General features: G+C 40.7%; 1 protein-coding gene across 1 annotated transcript; it reads right to left on the minus strand.

Moving 5' to 3' along the window:
- Nucleotides 1–404: 404 nt before the first annotated feature.
- Nucleotides 405–17,093, minus strand: LOC101163242. The gene is made up of 11 exons (XM_004068598.4): nt 16,846–17,093; nt 15,292–15,481; nt 15,109–15,200; nt 14,786–15,018; nt 9,093–9,329; nt 8,947–9,021; nt 8,627–8,843; nt 7,870–8,078; nt 3,966–4,038; nt 1,795–1,912; nt 405–1,372 (listed from the first exon to the last, which is right to left on the minus strand). Exons 1-11 carry the CDS (start codon nt 16,859–16,861, stop codon nt 1,177–1,179), a joined length of 1,656 nt encoding a protein of 551 aa, XP_004068646.1. The 5' UTR covers nt 16,862–17,093; the 3' UTR covers nt 405–1,176.
- Between the last annotated feature and the right edge of the window lie 3,218 nt (nt 17,094–20,311).

The following is a 20,311-nucleotide window of genomic DNA, read 5'->3' on the forward strand; positions in this document are numbered from 1 at the left end:
CCCACAAGACAGTGCTCTGCATCTTTTTTCTTCAATGATTGGTGATCTTCACTGGTGTCCATGGATTACATGAAATCCTCTTCACCTTTAGCATGGTATGGAGAACACGTCAATTTAAGGGTGGGGTCATAGGATAGCACAAGGGTTAAAAGTGGAAATTGAGGAGGCCTGCTGAACGCTCACTGGTAAACGGCTTACATATGTGTTTTATTGTGTCTCGTCATCAGCTAAGACACAAACAGTTAAAATAGCAATGAACTGACAAGCTTGTTTGCTGGGACTTTTTGGCACTAAGAAGAGTTTGGATGTACTGTACTGTAGCCCACGAAGCATCAGCCAACAGCCATATCAAGATGCAAACTACACCAAACTGCCATGCTGGTGAAAATACAAAATCAAACGTCTGTTTCTGAAAGAACTTGTTTTTATTACATTTTAAGAGACTTCAGGCGAGTTGATTACTAGGTTAAAGGTATTAAACGGAAAATCATTTAATTATGTGAGTTACATAGTACCAAATTAAAACTGTGATAGGATTTTTTCCTTTTTAAAAAAGTTTTGTAGATTTTTGTTATAAAAAATGTCGTTTCTTTGTGCTGTTTATGTGACCTGGTCATATAATATGGTGATGGTGGTTTCCTCATTAATGTTTGCTTGTAACACCTCTGCTTCTGCCTTTTCACTCAATGCATGTTGGCGAGGCTTTCTTGAATTGACTGCAGCAGTTTTTGGTGATGACACGTTTTCTTGCAAGTACATAGATAGCTGCATGGCAAAGTGAGAAATATCAACATATTGCCATATAACCACCCCGACACATCTCTATGAGGCAGCAGTATAAAAGCAAAGTTAATGTAAAACATGCATCAAAAAACAATGACAGTTTTCAATCTAACAAGCAATACTTTTTCTTGCAGCTGCTACCAACATTAAAGGTTTGGTGACAAATTCAGATGGAGTCAAGATCACTGTTAAAACCCAACAGCACCCAGAACAGAAATATTTTATCTGCCTCAAGGATCACACACAAGCAGGAGAACAAACATGTTTACTCTACATTTCAAACACCATCTCCCTGATAATAATTCCATAATGAGATAATGCCAATGATACATTTAGTATTTCTGAGACAAATATCAAGTAACCAAAGAATAAAGTTACACTTTTCTGGCACTTCTACCAGAGACTCTGCCCACCCTCTATGACTAAGTTATGCCCTGTCATGTAGTCAGAGGCGTCAGATGCCAAGTAGACCACAGCAGCTTGCAGGTCTGTCACTTGAGCCAGTCTACCAGCAGGGATATCTGACAGCCAGCGCCGCAGCAGAGGCTTTAGATCCTCTGAGTGGATGAGAGGCGTGTCAACGATCCCTCTAAAAAAAAAAAGAGAGAGAAAAAAGGGGGAGGGGGTAATAACAACAAAATCAGAAGGCTTACAAAACACACACAGCTGACTGACAGTGTTGCTTCAGGGCCCCCACTTTGGCAAAAAAAGACCAAATGGTGAAAGTTGCCCTTTCCAGAAATTTCAGAGTATGTCCACTGATTATCACTTTTGCGGTGTTACTACTTAAAAAACCCACTTCAAAGAGATGCTGGATTTTGTCTAGTTAACATCATCCCCATCATTAAAGGAACCACTGGGAACACTTTGAAAACTGATCAGAAAATGATTGGAAATGTTACTTTAGTAGGGAAAGAAAATATGTATTATTCTTAGCAATAGGTTCTCTAATCTTCCACTGGGTCATTTTTCCCTCACACAGTGTTATTTAGACCAACAGACAGGACTTACGGAGAGATGCAGTTTACCCTCACTCCTCTGTCAATCCATTCAGTTCCCAGAGTTTGAGTCAGTTTAACAACTCCAGCTTTGGAAGTATTGTAGGACAGCTGCTTTTGAGGATGGGGCACTTTGAGGGGAAAAGAAAATCTTTATGAGTTTTGTTATGAAAGAACAACTTTTGAAATTCTATAAAAACCAAACAAACATGTCTTTTCGCAAAGAGAAAAAAGTAAGTCAGTTTTCCTGAAATCTAAAGCAGAAACAGAATTTTCAAAATGCTTTCCATAGGCTTATTGTGAATAAAGTCATATAAAATTAATTGCTTATGCTGTCCAACTCCGCTCTCTTCCCAGCAGCAAAAAGCAGAGAGCAATTTGTTTGCCTTGACCATCACAGATGCTGCACACTGCATGGGATGCCGAGACCAGGCCTCATTTTATGCTGTTTGATTAATTATCACAAGGGAAGCTTCAAGTTACACACAACTTTAGTAGTTAACCTCATCACCCACTGATCCGACTGCCAAATGGCTTCAGTGTGAGAGCAGGATGATGAATGCCAGCCTGCTGCAGAGTGGCAGAGAATGTTCCAGGGGAGAGAAGGCCGGAGCGCCGCCTGGCTAAAAATGTACGAGATGGAGGTAAAAGTTGGAGGAAAATAAGAAGGGAGGGCAAAAGTATATTGTGCGGGAGTGCAGCAAGATAGCGGAGGGCGGCAGGACTGGGTTTGGGATGGGCTGGATCAGGCTTGGACCTCAGATAAGCAGGTGGGGAGGATCTTGACAGAGTACTTAAATGCAGATTGAATGTGAAATCTGAATTGTCAGAACAAAAACACAGAATAATGCCTGACAGCACTAATCCTCCCTCTAGACCAGACAATTCCGCCCCAAAATACCATTCAGAAAATGTCTTTATCCTTAAAATAAACTTGCATTGATGTTTTTACCCTCTTTAAGAGTAATCCCCTGAGAGGGGAAGAGGAGATAAAGGAGTGCATTTGCCAAAACCCTCTTTAACATTCATCCTGATACTTTTTGCTTATTTCAAGTGTAGGAAAGCCTGCTCTTTAGTGAACATGTCAGTATTATTTTATTTTTTTCTGAGCAGATAAGAGTTCAAATGATTCATTCTTTTTCTCAAAAGATGAGCTAACATTACATGTTTTTCACTGTGGTGGCTGAGATATGCAGGTTTAAATGTGAGAGTCATAAATCCCTCAGTCAGGTCATCAGACAAAAACACATTCATTTAAACATCTGCTGTATCAAACCCTGCGACTTACCAGCCATTGTTTAGTAAGGAAAAAACTGCTGATGGCCACGTGTGTTTGTGTGAGTTGGCTAGAGAGACAACGTCCGCGCGGCTACACTTTTGTATCCAGCAGATGGACAAAAAGCTGTCATTTTGCATTTTAATTGGAAGTTTAGAACTGCTCTTCAGACCTCCCCTCGGCCTGGATGCAGCCCATCTGATTACACATTATGACAATATTATAACAGATGTCTGGAGCAACAAAGCAAACTCCTGATGGACTGAGCATAATGTGAGTAATTGATCATTTCTTTATGCCAGTCTCTTATTTACTAGCATGGTCCTGCAGTCAAGGTGGGGGTCTGCATGGCACGCTGTTAAGCTGCTAATTTGACTAGGTTGCTGATGAAGTGCTACTGATTCTCTGGAGGAACTTGTTGGAAAAGGAAAGCAGCAGAGCAGTGAATTAAACAGATTTTACTATGCTCTCCCTGAATGAACAGAGTGTCTTCCGCTGCTCGAACAAGGCCGCTGGCACAGGCTGGAGTCCTGCCATTGCACAGGAACCCCTATCCTCCACATCCTCCAGACAAGTCCACAGAGAGCACACTGTTTATTATGATGCAAAACTGCTTCACCAAGACGCAATCACAACACTTTGTATTTCCTGCTATGCAGACTATTTGCAGGGGGGGAACCTTCTGAGTGGAGAAGTTGGACTTAGAATATGAAAAGGTGAAAAGCTGCTAAAAGCTGTACTTGTAAATGGATGACTTTAAAAAAAGTCCAGTGTTAAATTCATCAATAAAGCAGTAGGCAAAATATGTTTAACTGTTTCTTCCATTGCATTTATTTTAAGTGCAAATCTCTTAATACCAGACAGATAGATCAGAGGCACAAGGGTCCACAGACACAAATGTCACTTACCGATCAGACTGGCCATGGAGGCGGTGTTAATGATCTTTCCGTAGCCCTGTCTTAGCATCACGCGACCCGCTGCCTAATACAGTATAAAGAGAGACATTAATGTAGTTCCAACAGACACGGATCCCAACACAAACACGGATATGAACACACATTTAGACACGGATCCCAACGTAGACACGGATCCCAACAAAGACACGGATCCCAATGCAGACACAGATCCCAACGCAGACACGGATCCCAACACAGACACGGATCCCAATGCAGACACAGATCCCAACACAAACACGGATATGAACACACATTTAGACACGGATCCCAACATAGACACGGATCCCAACAAAGACACGGATCCCAATGCAGACACAGATCCCAACGCAAACACGGATCCCAACACAAACACGGATATGAACACACATTTAGACACGGATCCCAACGTAGACACGGATCCCAACACAGACACGGATCCCAACACAAACACGGATATGAACACACATTTAGACACGGATCCCAACGTAGACACGGATCCCAACACAGACACGGATCCCAATGCAGACACGGATATGAACACACATTTAGACACGGATCCCAACATAGACACGGATCCCAACACAGACACGGATCCCAATGCAGACACGGATCCCAACGCAGACACGGATATGAACACACATTTAGACACGGATCCCAACGTAGACACGGATCCCAACACAGACACGGATCCCAACGCAGACACGGATATGAACACACATTTAGACACGGATCCCAACGTAGACACATATCCCAACACAGACACGGATCCCAATGCAGACACGGATCCCAACGCAGACACGGATATGAACACACATTTAGACACGGATCCCAACGTAGACACGGATCCCAACACAGACACGGATCCCAACGCAGACACGGATACGAACACACATTTAGACACGGATTCCAACGTAGACACGGATCCCTACACAGACACAGATCCCAATGCAGACACAGATCCCAACGCAGACACGGATATGAACACACATTTAGACACGGATCCCAACGTAGACACGGATCCCTACACAGACACAGATCCCAATGCAGACACAGATCCCAACGCAGACACGGATATGAACACACATTTAGACACGGATCCCAACGTAGACACGGATCCCTACACAGACACAGATCCCAATGCAGACACAGATCCCAACGCAGACACGGATATGAACACACATTTAGACACGGATCCCAACGTAGACACGGATCCCTACACAGACACAGATCCCAATGCAGACACAGATCCCAATGCAGACACGGATCCCAACGCAGACACGGATATGAACACACATTTAGACACGGATCCCAACGTAGACACGGATCCCTACACAGACACAGATCCCAATGCAGACACAGATCCCAACGCAGACACGGATCCCAACGCAGACACGGATCCCAACGCAGACACGGATCCCAATGCAGACAAGATCCCAACGCAGACACGGATCCCAACACAGACACGGATCCCAATGCAGACACAGTGGAGTCTTTACAACTTATTTTCAGCTAAGCTCCCAAGTTAGAGCCATCCCACAGAGTCCAATAATAATCACTGCATGATTGAGCAGAAATTTAAAGGAGCAATATAGCAAATAAAACACTGAGAGGGAACGTTTATGGCTGAAGGGGAAACAACTGCAATTTGTAAGATGAAAGAGCCTCTATGGGATAAGGACATCTGTGTGCCAAGCCACAACACAACAGATATAAAAAGGAGCTTGTCTGAAGCATCCCTATAGGGTAAACTCCTTAAGATATAAGTCATGACAGGGACATACAATGATCCAACATTTTTCTACAGTTCACCCCGGACGTAGGGGTGGAGAACTAGGGATTACTGACATCCCCCAGTTAATATACAAAGATCAGCCTGTTGAGGAAAATTCAAGAACTGTACATCAGATCTTTTTTCCTTGAGCTGCAGAGGTGTAAAGAAAATAATAATCTGGTCAGCATGAAATAAATGGTAAAAAAAAAAAAAATGAAATTGTCAAAGCATGATGTGAGGGTTGTTTGTCCAAGGACTACCATGTCTTGTGTGACACTTTAACTAAACTAAAGTAACTACAGCAACGAAAACAGACTAATCTGTCAAATGGTTTTAAGTGTAATATTTAGCCAAGGTTGATAAACTCAAAGTTTATGAGACGACATTTTTATGAAAATGTTTTTTTCATTTACTTATTTATATAAAGAACTCATACTAAAACTTAGACTAATACTGTAGATTCTGATGAAAATGTGTCTAGAAGTAATTTGTTTCCAAAGCTTTAATTCAGCCACATCATGCCTGTCGTGGCTGCTGTGGCTTAGTTCAGTGTTGTAGTGAAGCACTTCTGAGAACTCTGAAGTGTTTATTTGGATTTTCTCATAGTTGTTTAAAAGGAAAGACCACAATGGAGTAAACAGACTGAACCAATAGAGTCCACACAGATCCTAATAAAATAGAGGTTCCTAATGCAGTACCAAGACTGATTCCTGAAAGATTTTAAGTTTTAATGAAAATATAAGTTTAGACAGAAAGTTTTTCATTTCAGCCAACAATTAAATGAACCATCAGCTAAAAACGTTGGCATTTTGTGCTCCAACGGGATCATGAGCTAACGTCTAATCGCACAGTTTAGTGTGTGAGCTCGGATATCCATGAAATGTTCAAATCACTTACTGCTTAGGATTAAGCAGGTTTAGAAAATAGATGGATGAATGAAAAACAAACCCTAATGGCAAAATTGAGTAAAAAAAACGTCTTTTTCTGTTGGTAGGAACTCTGTCCCTTTCTACAAGAACAGATAGAAACAAAATCTTTAAAACTCAATACTGGATTGTGACTCAATTCAGATTTAGATTTTATAATACAATAATAATTCTTTTATTTCTTGTTGGGTCCATCCTTTTTTTTTAAATGAACTTTTCTTCTAAAAACAGCAGACAAATCAATGTCTGTGTTTTTTATCCTTTATCTCAGAGACTTCTATAGGAAAATAAAGGCAATTATTAGGTTATTTTAAAAATCCCAATTCACATACTGTATTTAAAATCTGTTGTAGAATTGCCATGCATTTCAGGGCTAAGCAGAAGATGACAATTATGAAAGGAGCTGATAACATTTCTAAGATTTTCAATTCAATAAAGACGTATCCAAGAAGCTTTTTAAGATTTTATGTGCATCAATGAAATCCTATAGGGGAAAAAATGGACCCACCCTTAATATTTAGCTAAGAAGTTTCAGCATACCATTTTAAATAGTCATTTAGCTTCTGTCCTCTATATTTTTTCATTGAAATATCAAATTAAGATAAAAATTGTTGACTGTAATTGTAGATACATTTTTGCCAGTTGTCACAAGGTTTTATATTTAGGTTTGCTGCAGTTTGATTGAATTATTCATCAGTAAACCAAGACTGCAGGAGCTTTAAAGTAAGATGTCCCCAACAATGCTGGACAAACTTAACCCTCTTCTGGTCTTCAATTCTAAAGTAAAAAAAACTGTTTAAACTGGACTATTCATTATACATTTTTTCTTTCATTTTTTAACTGTTTCTTTATGATTTTAATACCTGTGACAGGTAATAAAACAATTTGGTTATTCAAAACAAGAACAATCAATAAAAGCCAGGTTGTAGTGTCCCCAAGTGACCTCAGAGTTAGGCTGCTTTAAATTAAAGGTGGTATTATTATGATTATTATTGTTGTAGTCGTTACTATTGAATATTTTCCCCAAACTTTAGATACTTAAAAAATGTCAGTAGTTCTACCTTCAGTAAATACCGTGCCTCTTAAGTAAACAAAATTATTTTAATTTAAGTTTCACAAAAGTTGTTCAAACACCATCATTTTCCCTCCTTACCATTTTAAAAAACAAACTCATACACACCTGACAGCAGATAAACGTGCCTCTCAAGTTCACATCAAAGGTTTGGTCCCACTCCTCTAAGGTGGTTTCCTCACTGGCTGAGTTCAAGTTGATGCCAGCATTGTTACAAGCGATGTGAATGGCTCCCCATTTGGAGACAATGGTGTCTATCATTCTCTGGACGTCTGCTGGTTTACTAATGTCAGCACTGATGGAGATGGCACTGATACCTGCAAAAACAGCCACAATTATTTCAAACAATTTCAGAAGATGCAGGAAAAAAAGGAGTGAGGAAAAATGTAATAAAATTGGCTCAATTTTATTTAGATTTCTTTTTTCATGGTTTCTTTATAAAAAAGAAAATGAGGAGAACAACCTTAGCATCATGAAAGATCCTGTTGTTTTTTTTCTGGAGTATGCTGCCATCTGCTGGCCAAATAAAGCATAACCTGGAGATACCAACTAACTAAAATATTTAGGCTACGGTAAAAAAATACACATTTGGTATAAAATAAGGTCAACTTAACTGCCCGATTACTAAAAACAACAGGAAAATATTGCCAGGATTCGCAGGAATAAAACTGTTAAAGATTCGGAGAGCTGTGTCACTTTTGGCCTTCAGTCTGTGACATAGAGAGCAATCAGGGTAATAGAAGACTGTGACCATTTCAAAACTAAATCATACAATACATTGTCAAGTTAAAAACAACTGGTAAACGTTCACAAATCAAAGCAGTTTTAATGAAGCAAAGATACCAGTCCTCTGGAAATTACTCACCTTTGATGAAAAGCTCCTGAGCAACTGCCTCAGCTCGTGCTTGATCTAGGTCCACCACTGCAACCTTGGCACCAGCCTCACCCAGGGCATGAGCAAATGCCCGGCCAATACCCTGCCCTCCACCAGTTACGTAAGCCACTTTTTCGTCAAGGCGCATTCGATCCAAAATGGAAAGGCCTTTGACCCCACGGAAAACGTCATCATCTGTTATGGTACACTAATAAATATAAAAAAAACAGTATGATCAGATCCAAGAGAAAACTGCTGCTACTATGGGAAATCTCTTGATCCAAAAAGCTCCTCGGTAAGGTGAACAGTACCTGAGCAAGTGAACACGACCGCGCCAGAGACACCCGACGGATAAGACTGATGCCATCTCTAAGAGGGATAATCACCTTTCAAACATAGATCACAGGATTAAAAATATCATAAAACCAAAACTACTGACTCCTTGTCGGACACACACCTGTTCCACGCGGGGATCGTTAGAAACAAACTGATTGAATTCTCGTAAGGCCAATCCATTGGAATCTGTAGCATTTTCCAGGTAAACCTTTCCTTTAAACAGTGAATTATCAACACACATGACTCCCCGCAGTTTCAGCATATTGTTTTCCATGATGAAGTTGTAGTAATTGATGTAATTGTTTTTGTCAGCATCAATGAAGACCATGTCAAACTGCTCGCCAGCAAGAGCCAGTTCCTAAAAAGGACATGACACAGTTACAACACTAGCATGTGTTTGTTAAAATGGCAGCGGTAAACTTTGACTTCTTTGATTATGCAAAGCGGACAACTGAACAAACACTGAGGGGCAAATGTGAATGGCTAAAGAAATGCAATAGGTCATAAAGTACATGGTCACCTAAGCCTTACACAGAACATGTCACACTTTGTGTTTAGGAGAAAAAATAGATTAAAACAGTCAAAGGTAAGGGGCAATCATATTAGCCTCACAAAACACAATATATCTGTTTTTTAACAAGATGTGACTTAAATTTAAAATGTCATCACGGCTGACACATTTTTTTGTATTTAAAAAAAATAGGAAAAAAATGCATTTTCTTTGCCCAACAATAGCTGGGACAGGCTCCCGCAACCCAAAAGGGATATAACGGGTTAAGGAAATGGATGGATGGATGGATGGATGGATGGATGGATGGATGGATGGATTTTGTATTCACATAGAGGCAAAATGGAAGGTAAAAATAGACATGTTTGTCTACTGAACCTCAGGTTGCAGACCCCTGTATGAGGAAACTTAATTGAGTGGAACACAGACCAATCAGCATGAACCCACTTGTCTGTGATTGGCTGGTTAGGTTATTTATTTTTTCTTTTGCACAAAAATGTCTTTTTATTCATTTTTAACTTAGATGGTTATATTTTTTAAATTAAAAAATGTCTTTACTGTTTGGAAATATATTATTTAAAAACTGTGACTTTTGTTCTCATTTTTGTGGAACCAATATTGCACTTTTGTGCTACTAAAAGAAAAAAGTTATTTCAGTAGTTGTGGGTTGAGATTACCTGGATGACATCATTGTGTATTGAAACGCCTGGAATGAGCATGCTCAGTAGTTAGGACTTCTAAAAAAAACCTTGGTTTATCTTGATAACACAGTTTTTATGTTAGTTAGTTAGTTAGTTAGATAGATAGATAGATATATCGATAAATCGATAGATCGATAGATAGATAGATAGATAGATAGATAGATAGATAGATAGATAGATAGATAGATAGATAGATAGATAGATAGATAGATAGATAGATAGATAGATAGATAGATAGATAGATAGATAGATAGATAGATAGATAGATAGATAGATAGATAGATAGATAGATAGATAGATAGATAGATAGATAGATAGATAGATAGATAGAATCCCGAGGGAACTTGCATATCCATCCATTGCTCCTCAAACATTCAATAGAAATTTAAAAAGTAAATAAATATGTTATGTTTTAGTATCACATCTGAACCTGAGGTGGACCCACTGACTGAATATGAGAACTGGACTGAGTGACCAGTCCATAAAATCAATCAGGAAGTGGCTCCAGGAAGCCAAAATCCCACAGACTTCTCCAGAGAAATAGAAGTCTGAGTAACAGCTGATCTGCAAAGTGGTGGAGTGGTTAGCGCTCTCGACTCAGAGTGAAAATGCCCTGGTTCAAATCCCAGCTAGGGCCTTTCTGTGTGGAGTTTGCATCTTCTCCTCATGCATGTGCAGGTTTTCTCCAGTAACTCTAGCTTTTGCTCAATTCAATGCTTCATAGGGTCATGATGATTCTAAATTGTCCCTAGGTGTCCTGACAACCCTGGATGAAGATCCTGGGTTGTCTAGCCTATCAAGGGTCCACTTACACCTAGGATAGTGTTTAGAAAAAAAGGATGAATGGATATCTTTAAAAATATTTATACATTTTGGCAAACTGTGAAATTCATCTTAAAATACGTAGAGTTAAAACAACAGATTATTAAAACTTAGAACTGACTTTAAGGAAAAATGTGAATAAAAGTTTTTTTTGGTCATTTGTATCCCAATAAATAAATAAATAAATAAAACAGAAAGGCTTTTTGGTTTCCACTAGTAATAGTAACTATTAGTTTAAAATTTGACAGCTGAAACAGTAGATTGTTTTGAATGACAGATTTGGAATTTGCTATAAAACATTAAATAAAAAAAGCAATTTTTTGTTTCATCCATGTCCTGTCCAACTCCAACGTTCTTCTCTGTCACTCCAGACCTCCTCCTCCAAACCACACCTCCTCTCTTTGGATCCTGCCCTACAATTCCTCTAGATGTGCAAAGACACCATGCAGCTCCGACTCTCTTCTTCTGCAGAATTATCTTCAAAGCAAAGATTGCATATCTGCTTCTTTTTCTCTGCATGAATCCATACTGTTGTTCACAAATATTGACCTCTGACCTCACTCTAGCGTCCACTCCTCTTTCTCATAACTTAATTGTGACTCATCAGCTTTTATTACTCTGTAATTTGCACATCTCCCCTTTTATTAAAAATCTGTTCATGTCTCCTTCCTTCGCTGGTTTGCTCAGCTGCTGCTGGACAGGACAAGTAACAAATGCATTTCCACTCTTCAATGTCTTCCACATAACCACTTCTTTACCTATTTTTGTTGCTTCCTGCTCCACCCAACAGCCACATCTTCTACCCTGAGCTCTGTAACATGTTCTACATTCATCAGCTCTTCAAAGTTCTCCTTCCATCTTTCCATCCCTCTTATGAAACCAGTAAACACATTTCCATCTCTGTCTTTCATCGTCCTAACCCGCTTAACATCCTTCCATCTCTGTTTCTATGTCTCACTTGTACAGATCCTCCTCTCACTCCTTTGTGTCCAACCTGTCATACAGGTCCTCATCCACCCTTTAGCATTTGCCACCTCCACCTTGCGCTGTATCTCTCTGTACTTCTGTTCTTTGCTCTCTTCTGCACTCTGTGAAGAACCTCCTGATCTCCTCAATTCTGTTTCATCTCCTCCCTAAAAGCCACACGGCACTCATTTTTTCAACTTCCACCACTTGGTCCTCTGCTCTGCTCTTTTCCTCCTCATCTTCATCACCACCAGAGTCATCTTCACATCACCATCCTACGCTGTCTGGCTGCACTCTCCTCGGACACCACTTTACAGTCGCTGAACCCTTTCAGTTCACAATGTCTGAACAAAGTCTAATCATCCTGTGCTTCACCCTGCACTCTCTGAAGTCTTCCCATGCTCCTCTTTTTAGGAAAATGTTTTCACCGCTGACATCAAAAACTTGCATGTTGGTTCAAGTCTGCTCCAATCACCTCTCTGTCACCTCTAGAGATACGCTGAATCTTTTAATCCACCTCCCTCCAGAGTTCCTCCCTCTCCTCCAGCTCACATCCCTACTGGGGGTCATAACCCTTGACATCACCCCTTCAACTTCCAGCTTCAGAGTCATCTCCCTCTGAACATCTCTTCACTTGCATAACATTCAAACTCCTCCTTTGGTTTCTTTCCTCCCCTTTGCCTCTTTCCATCCACACCAGTCAAGAATTCTTGCTCTCTTTCTATCTGGTCTCTTAAACAAATTCAAAATAAAGTTTTTTCTGTGTACTACTATGTTGGCTAACTCCTCATCAATTCTCAAGTCTCTCCAAGTCCTTCATTAGTGCCTGTCTTTTCCTCTCTGCCAAAGGGATGCTTTCCTCCTCTCCTCCTTCCAGCAACAGTTGTCCAAACTCCACCAGCACCCTTTGAGTCAACAGCACTGCTTGCTGCTCATGTTCCATTTGTTTGGTATGGAAGTTCTGTTATTAGCTGCGGTTACATGTGCAAAATGTGCAAAATTTGATCGGATAAAAGATCAGATTAGAATTGAACTGTGTACGTGGGTCCAAAAATTTTTTAAAGTGATCCCTCGTTTATCACGGGAGTTCCAAAAATAACACGCGAAAAGTGAAATCCGTGAAGTAGTCAGCTTTATTTCTTTTATTATTTTACAATGCAATAACGAACTGTAGAATGAAACCAAAAATCAAAACCTGTTTTAAAGCCCGAAATATGTTTAAAACAATAATTTTAATACAGTTATACAAGGTTGGAAACATTGTCGCTCGCGTATTTTCACAGTCCCAGCTGTGCCTCTTCGTCCTGACTCCGCTCCGCTATAGCGTCTGTTTCTACTGAAGGCGCAGGAGTCTTTCTCCGAGAGAAGAACATTGTTATGGGTAGTTGTTGGCGCTCTTTCTTTTTCTGAGCAAGAAGATTTTTATAAACGGATATGCCACCTTCGATTTATATTTGAGAACTGCAATGAACGACTCATCATAAGGTCCCATGCTTGTGCCGTGCGCCTGAAGTGCAATGCAGTGTAAAAATATCCGCACTGAAAGTAAAAAATCCGTGAAGCAGAGAAGCCGTGAAAGATGAAACGCGATATAGCGAGGGATTAATGTATCCGATAATAACACACGTTTACATACGCCACACTTTTGATTGGAATAAATCAATCTGACATGCGCAGAACTATCTAAAATACTATAAATAGCCGTAGAAGAAGAAATAGCGAGTTCCGTTGTAAGCAAACAAAGCTGCGGCATAGAGCGATATGATCTTCTAAATATGCTTGTTGTTATGATTATTGTTAAGGGGCCTGTTCGCTCATAATTTTCTAGTGTGGCCTCTGCTTTTATCTTGGCCGAATTTATCTGGAAGAAGCAGGGTCAGGATTAGGTGCCAACAACATTTAGCTTTGGATGTGAATTACTATGTACTCATTATGTACTTATAATCCATGCGGGCAGTGCCGCAATGTGCACCTTGGCTGCACAAAGATATGTGGGGATAACATCAGCCTTTATTTTGTCTGGACTCGATTAGTAACAAAGATTAACATGATTGTTTGCACTGTTTCTCAGGACTGTGCAGAGCGCATTTCTACATTCAATAGCCGCCACCGCCAGCTTACACATCGTCCCAAAGCCGTTTCTCTGCTCAGAGACACAATTCCACTGGGAGACACGGTTTTCCTGAGTCCAGCAGCTCGCAGAGCAGCTGGACAGACTGCAGTCCAAAGCCTCCTCCGGAGCGCTCACCGTAACAGAACACCCTTCCTCTGCTCGCAAACCCGTGGCTACAAGTTCGGCTGCTCTGCTCAGAGACATGGTTCGCTCATGTGGCGCAGCCGGACGGTCCTGTTTGCACTCCAAAGCCTTTTGTGGAGTCTATGCATGAAGTAAAAGCCAGAGGAGTAATGACCCACAATGGGAATAAATTGTTTACCCACACCACGATTGGATCAACAATCGGCATTACCCATCTTACTTGAACGGAATGAAATTTTGATCCGAAAGAGTCTGATCGGTATTCAGAACAGCGTGTTTACATGACGCATTTTTATTCTGATCAGGGATTTATTACGTTTACTTTTCCCCATGTAACCGCAGCTATTGATTAGCATATAAAATCTGGTTTGGGTTTTATCTTGCAGTGCCTCTCTGGGATTGCAGCTGCCTTCTTCTGGTTGCGATAAAATATTTTGACCTGCAGACAATTGAATTTATTGAGAATGAACTATGTGACTAAAGCATGTACAAAGAGAAACTCAAACATGAATGACAATGTTAAACATTCATTTTGTCTGACTTAGATTTTTTTTGCTTGCCTTTAAAGTGTCCATGGCTGGTCCTGATTTGACAATAATCTTCTTGCCATGTGGCGACTTGTCAAAAATGGGCTGAGCGAACTCTTTGAGATATGGTTCTAACTCACAGGCTATTAAGAGGCCGTCATCAGGAAGCCCCTCAGCCATAGACAAAGCTCCATAGCCAGTGAACATTCCAATCTCTAAGACTCTCTTGGCTTGACTCATGTGGATCAACATCTTAAGGGTCTGACCTGCCAAAGAGACACACAAATAGAACTGAAGTAACAAAACACTAAACAAAGGGGGGAGCTGTAATATCACAGAACTCCAGAAAGTCTAACCCTCAACATGTCCAGTGATGCATTCTTTTGGAAGTTGGAAAATTGTCTTGCCCTCCTTGTGCACTTGATTCCAGTCATGAGACATTGTCTTTCTATCAGAGAGAATGCATGCACAAACAATTTAACTGTTTAAATAGTCATTTTAAACTTAAATATTATTGTGAAAGAAAGGAAAAGTCATACTCATAAAGCTCTCTTAAAGGTTCACTTTCCTGTGTTGTCATCTTCTCCAAGTACACATCCAGTCCACTGGCAATGTCCAAAGCTTTCTGCAGATGACCTTTCAACTCCTCCGGTACAGTGCTGCATGATACAGCCTTGTCCTTGGCTTTGGTTAACAAATCCACAATCACTTCCATGGGGGTGTCAGGAACTGGGATGAAAAAGATGGTTGCTGTACTGTTATATATTTCAGACCAGCTTGGTCTAGTCTGTAAATTAGCTATGTCTCTGACTGGTGGATTGTTGCTTCAGTGGTGATTGAATTTAATTCACAAATCAAGACCAAAATTTCACAGATTGAAGCATAATTATTTCTATTTATCATAGTTTCATAGTATATTTGCTATATGCATGTCTTTTTTACTAGAGACAGCAGTGATGTTAGACTGGCAACCTGTCCAGGGTATATCCTGCCTTCGCCCACCAGTGGCCGCGAAAGGGACAAAATGAATATTATATAAAACGGATATATATTTATATATATTAGGCCTGCACAATAAATCGCAAATATATAAAGGAAAATATGATTTCACGATATGAAGATAAGAGGAGTTAAGGATCAAAAGGTGTTTGAATGACTCCAAATACATGTGTGAACTTGATTATGGTAAAATAATCAAAGCTCTTTTAGTGCGTAGCAATAATCACTGGTTAATGTGATCCTTTGTTCTATTGATAATCAATGATTATTACATAACGGTTACCTAAAGTTTAAATCATTAATGTCTACTGAAAAGATATAAGAATACTTTGTGAGAATGCTCAATAAGCACTCGTATTTGCTACTTTATAACTTGATCTGCAATGTGTAGCAATGATATCTGGATTTAATGAAATTGTATTCTGATTATTACCAAAGAGCAGTACATTTCTGTTACATGGTGTGTGATTGATGTTGCTGTTCGCTGAAATTATGAATGAATGTTTTCTGAAAATAATCAATCATTAAGCACTTCATTTTGATACTTGAAAAGGATCTGTCTGATCAGAACCAGATTACGAAAACTATGGTTAACTATAAAATGTCTCTTTGTTATTGTTTTTTTTATCTATGCCTGAAATAAAAAATATACATATGTATACACACATACTGTATCTGTAGATAGATAGATAGATAGATAGATAGATAGATAGATAGATAGATAGATAGATAGATAGATAGATAGATAGATAGATAGATAGATAGATAGATAGATAGATAGATAGATAGATAGATAGATAGATAGATAGACAGTGCAGTGAACGGTTGTTACCGGCGGGAGCAGCCTTATTTGGGGGGAATCATGCTCTTTGGTATGTAAACAAATGTTTGCACGTTTTACTACAATTTACACATTCAGACTTGACGTCCACTGTGGTTTACCAACTCGGAGTGACAGCAAAGCTCCTGTGTCAGCCTGAGTTGTGTGTGGTCGGCAGAAGCTTCTTTAAGGACCACGGAGGACACTACAGTCACGCGAGGCAGCCCTGTCTAACCCTCACCATTACGGACTATTTATGGAGTACTGGTCTTACCTTTCACTAGAGCCATGCTTGCAGAGATGGGCGTGCCGGTTCCGCAGCTGGCACTCACGACGGGAATACGTGCAGAGAGGAGCTGCAGCGGGGTTCCGGTTATATCACAGGAACCGAGGCGCCCAGCGAGGAGGAGTCATATGCAACACGTGAAGGCGACCCTTATTCAACTGCATGTGACACGTGAACGCTACGCGCGTGCCACCGGGACCTCTTTTATAAATCTGGCAAAGTTGCACAACGAGCAGTTATAGCCTTCGGTTGTTCGTGAAGCAGCATGTGGTTAACCCTTCATGCAGCTGAAGTGCAGCTACTTCTGTTGACTGTGGACTGAAGGAGACAGACAGAGAGAGGCCCTGAGCCTGTTCCTTTCACTGCATGATCATGGAAGTTTAGGCTGAAACGACAGAAAGACAGAATGAAAGGTCTGATTACCCACTTCCTGAAACCCTGCAGATATTTCTGATTGGATTAAATAAAATACCAGGGAAAAAAGATGATCTGAAGATGCTTTGTTTGTTTTTTTTCATAATAAAACGTTCATATCATGGTAGGATTGATTTCTTATGAGTTGGTGAGGCTGGTGAAAAAAATTTACATGTCCAAAGTCCTGCCCACGGGTCAAATGCAGCTCTGTTCAAATTTCTGCTGGTCTCCAGGGTCCTGTCATAAATCAATAAGCCTATGTGGCCCACAGCACTTTCGATTTCTTGATTGTGATTGGCTAAACTATGTCATAAGCCGTTTTTAAATCTGGCAGCAACCTGTGGCTGCTTGACCTTCAGGGCCTCAAGGGCTAAACCAAAGGTACAGATCTGTTTGTTCTCTGATCAAAACCGCACTGGTTCTGAGTAAGAGAACTATTTCTGAGTAATAGAGAACTATTTGTGTCATTTTCCCGTTCTCATGATTTATTTCTGTAAGTTTACGGTGAATTTTTAACAGGGAATAATGTGCAACATTTCATATGAACCCTGAGTTTGTTTTTCTAAAGATTTTTTTCTAGAGAGACTTTTTATATTTTTGGTCTTTAAACAGAATTAACAGAAATTTGGGTAAAAATGTATTAAAATCATTTTCTGTTTCATGTCAAAAATGGTTGGCTCTCACACATTTTCACCTCACCAAATCCAGCCCTCTTTGCAAAATGTCTGGACACCCCTGATCTACAGACTACAACCTGTCCATTAATTGGTATAACTTTTAGTCTAAATAAACTGTTTTTTGTTGTTGTTTATTCAATATTTTTGAATTCTGCATGAGTGCTTGACAGTTCAAAACATTATGCTTCAGTAACCCCCAAAAAAGAGAAATCTTGCAATGAACCTCATAAAAATATCTAACAAATGTCACTTATCGTTATATTTGGATCTTTTTCTGTCTTCTGACCCTGTTTCTGACTCCGTTTGCCTGACACCTGCCCCGACTCTCACCTGGATCTTGACTACCCTGTTTCTCCTCTAATGATCTCATACCTGCTTTGACCTCTGCCTGCCTGACCCTAATTTAGCTTTGTGGACTTTTAGTTGTGCTAATAAACCTGCTGCACTTGGATCAAACCGTCTGCCTGTTCCTGAGACAGAATACTTTGACAAACGTGGTTCCAGCAGCAGGAGTTCCTAGCTCGACGAACCCGGCGGGGTTTGCTACTTTGCTGCTGGAGCACGGTCCATCATCTAACCTCTGCAACTGCTGTCACAGCTGCAAATCAACCCGCCTGTCAGCAACACATCTGCTCCTCCGGTTGCTCAGTCATCAGCGACCGCCACAGGCAGCGCGCCTAGAGCAACTCTCACTTACACAGCGGGACAGAGAATGGCGCTTCCGAACAAATTCAATGTGGACCCCGAGCAATGTGTGGGCTTCTTTATGCAGTGTAATTTGTTTTTGCGCCAACAATCAAGCCTCTATCCCACAGAAGATGCCAAAGTGTCGCTGGTGTACTCCCTCCCGACCGGAGGAGCGCGAGAGTGGATAGCTGCACTCTGGACTGGTGGATCGTTACCCTTCCACTCATATGCTGCACTCACACAGCAGTTTTGGGAGGTGTTTAACCATTGTTACTGCCCTTTTAATGTCTAGGGGTACCTAGAGGGGCATAACATAAAAACAGAAAAGTTTTGGCTACCAAATTGGCAAACAAAAACACCAGACGGAATTGTCTCCATACAAAAGTATAACAAATTTGAAAGTATAAAAAAAATGTATTTACAAATAAATAAACACCAACCAAAACTACAAGTGAAGCAAAAAGGCTTCAGGGTGAACCAAGGCCAAAATAACAAACAAAACCCCACCTAACTGAAATCTAGTTTTCTTACCTGTACTAAAAGAAAAATGAAAACAAAGACAAACTCTAACCTCCCTAGACTAACAAAAACAGGAGAAAACAAGTAACAAAGAAAATGGCAGTTCACCCCTACAGCTTCACTTAACTACAAACCAAAAGACTAAAGAGAGAGGGCACAAAACCCCAAAACTACAAAATACTAAAGTACAACACTAAAGTGTAACACAAAACTAAAACAAATGGAGAATACCAAAAATAATGGAGAAGAGGACCAAGCAGCAGTGGAGACTGGTTGCAGCCAAGCTCCCTTCTCACAGACTGGAGGTCCATGTGGTGCTTTTAAAGGTTGCCTCCATCAGGTTGGGTCCAAATGTGAGGTCACACCCTTTCCAGCACACCTGAAAATAATCACACAGACATACACAAACAATGATCCACAAAAACCACAGAAGTCCCACGCTGATTCAAATAAAATACACAAAACACAGAATGGAGGCGCTGGCTCCGATCACGAGCCCATGCAACTCGACTCCACCCAGCTCTATCCAGGGGAGAGTGCAAGGCCTTTCGGGGAGAATCTCTGCCACTACTCCGGCCAGCCTGCCACGTTCGCAACTCCTGTCCCAATCGCCACCCATGATGCTCTGCAAAACCAGTGAGTGAACCCAAACTCACCTTAACTCTGCCGGTTACCCTACACTTTAAAAAACACATAACGGAAACGAAAGGTATGATTGACTCTGGGGCGGCAGGGACTTTCATTGACTTGGCTTTTGCTCATCCTTACGATGTCCCTTTTCTCACCTACGACGCCCGGGTGGCTGTATCCCCCCTAGACGGAAGGCCTCTTGGGTCAGATCTGGATCTTAATTGAAGACATTGCAGTCGTCCCATCGGATCAAAATCATGAGTCGATCTGCCTCTTCGCCATCGAGGCCCCTCGATATCCCATCATCCTCAGTCTTCCTTGGATGGAGAGGCATGATCCAACTATAACATTGTCAGAGTACAAACTCATATTCACCTCCGCTCATTGCCAGCGAAACTGCCTTTGGACAGCAGTAAAATCTGAAAACTGTGCTGCAACGAGGCTGATTGCAGCCACCATCCTCGCAGAGATCAGCGTGACAGGGGAGGTGGAGGGTTTGCTGACTCAATACGAGGACCTGTAAGAGG

The sequence above is a fragment of the Oryzias latipes genome, chromosome 5 (genome assembly GCF_002234675.1).
Source record: "Oryzias latipes chromosome 5, ASM223467v1".
In the NCBI taxonomy this organism is placed as follows: domain Eukaryota; kingdom Metazoa; phylum Chordata; class Actinopteri; order Beloniformes; family Adrianichthyidae; genus Oryzias; species Oryzias latipes.

Excerpts from the sequence above, each read along its gene's own strand:
- LOC101163242 (XM_004068598.4), bottom strand. Across the intron at positions 15,019-15,108 it reads CATCACTGGACATGTTGAGG|GTCAGACCCTTAAGATGTTG; the intron begins GTTAGACTTTCT and ends TCTCTTTGGCAG. Across the intron at positions 1,373-1,794 it reads AGGGTAAACTGCATCTCTCC|AGGGATCGTTGACACGCCTC; the intron begins GTAAGTCCTGTC and ends TTTTTTTTTTAG.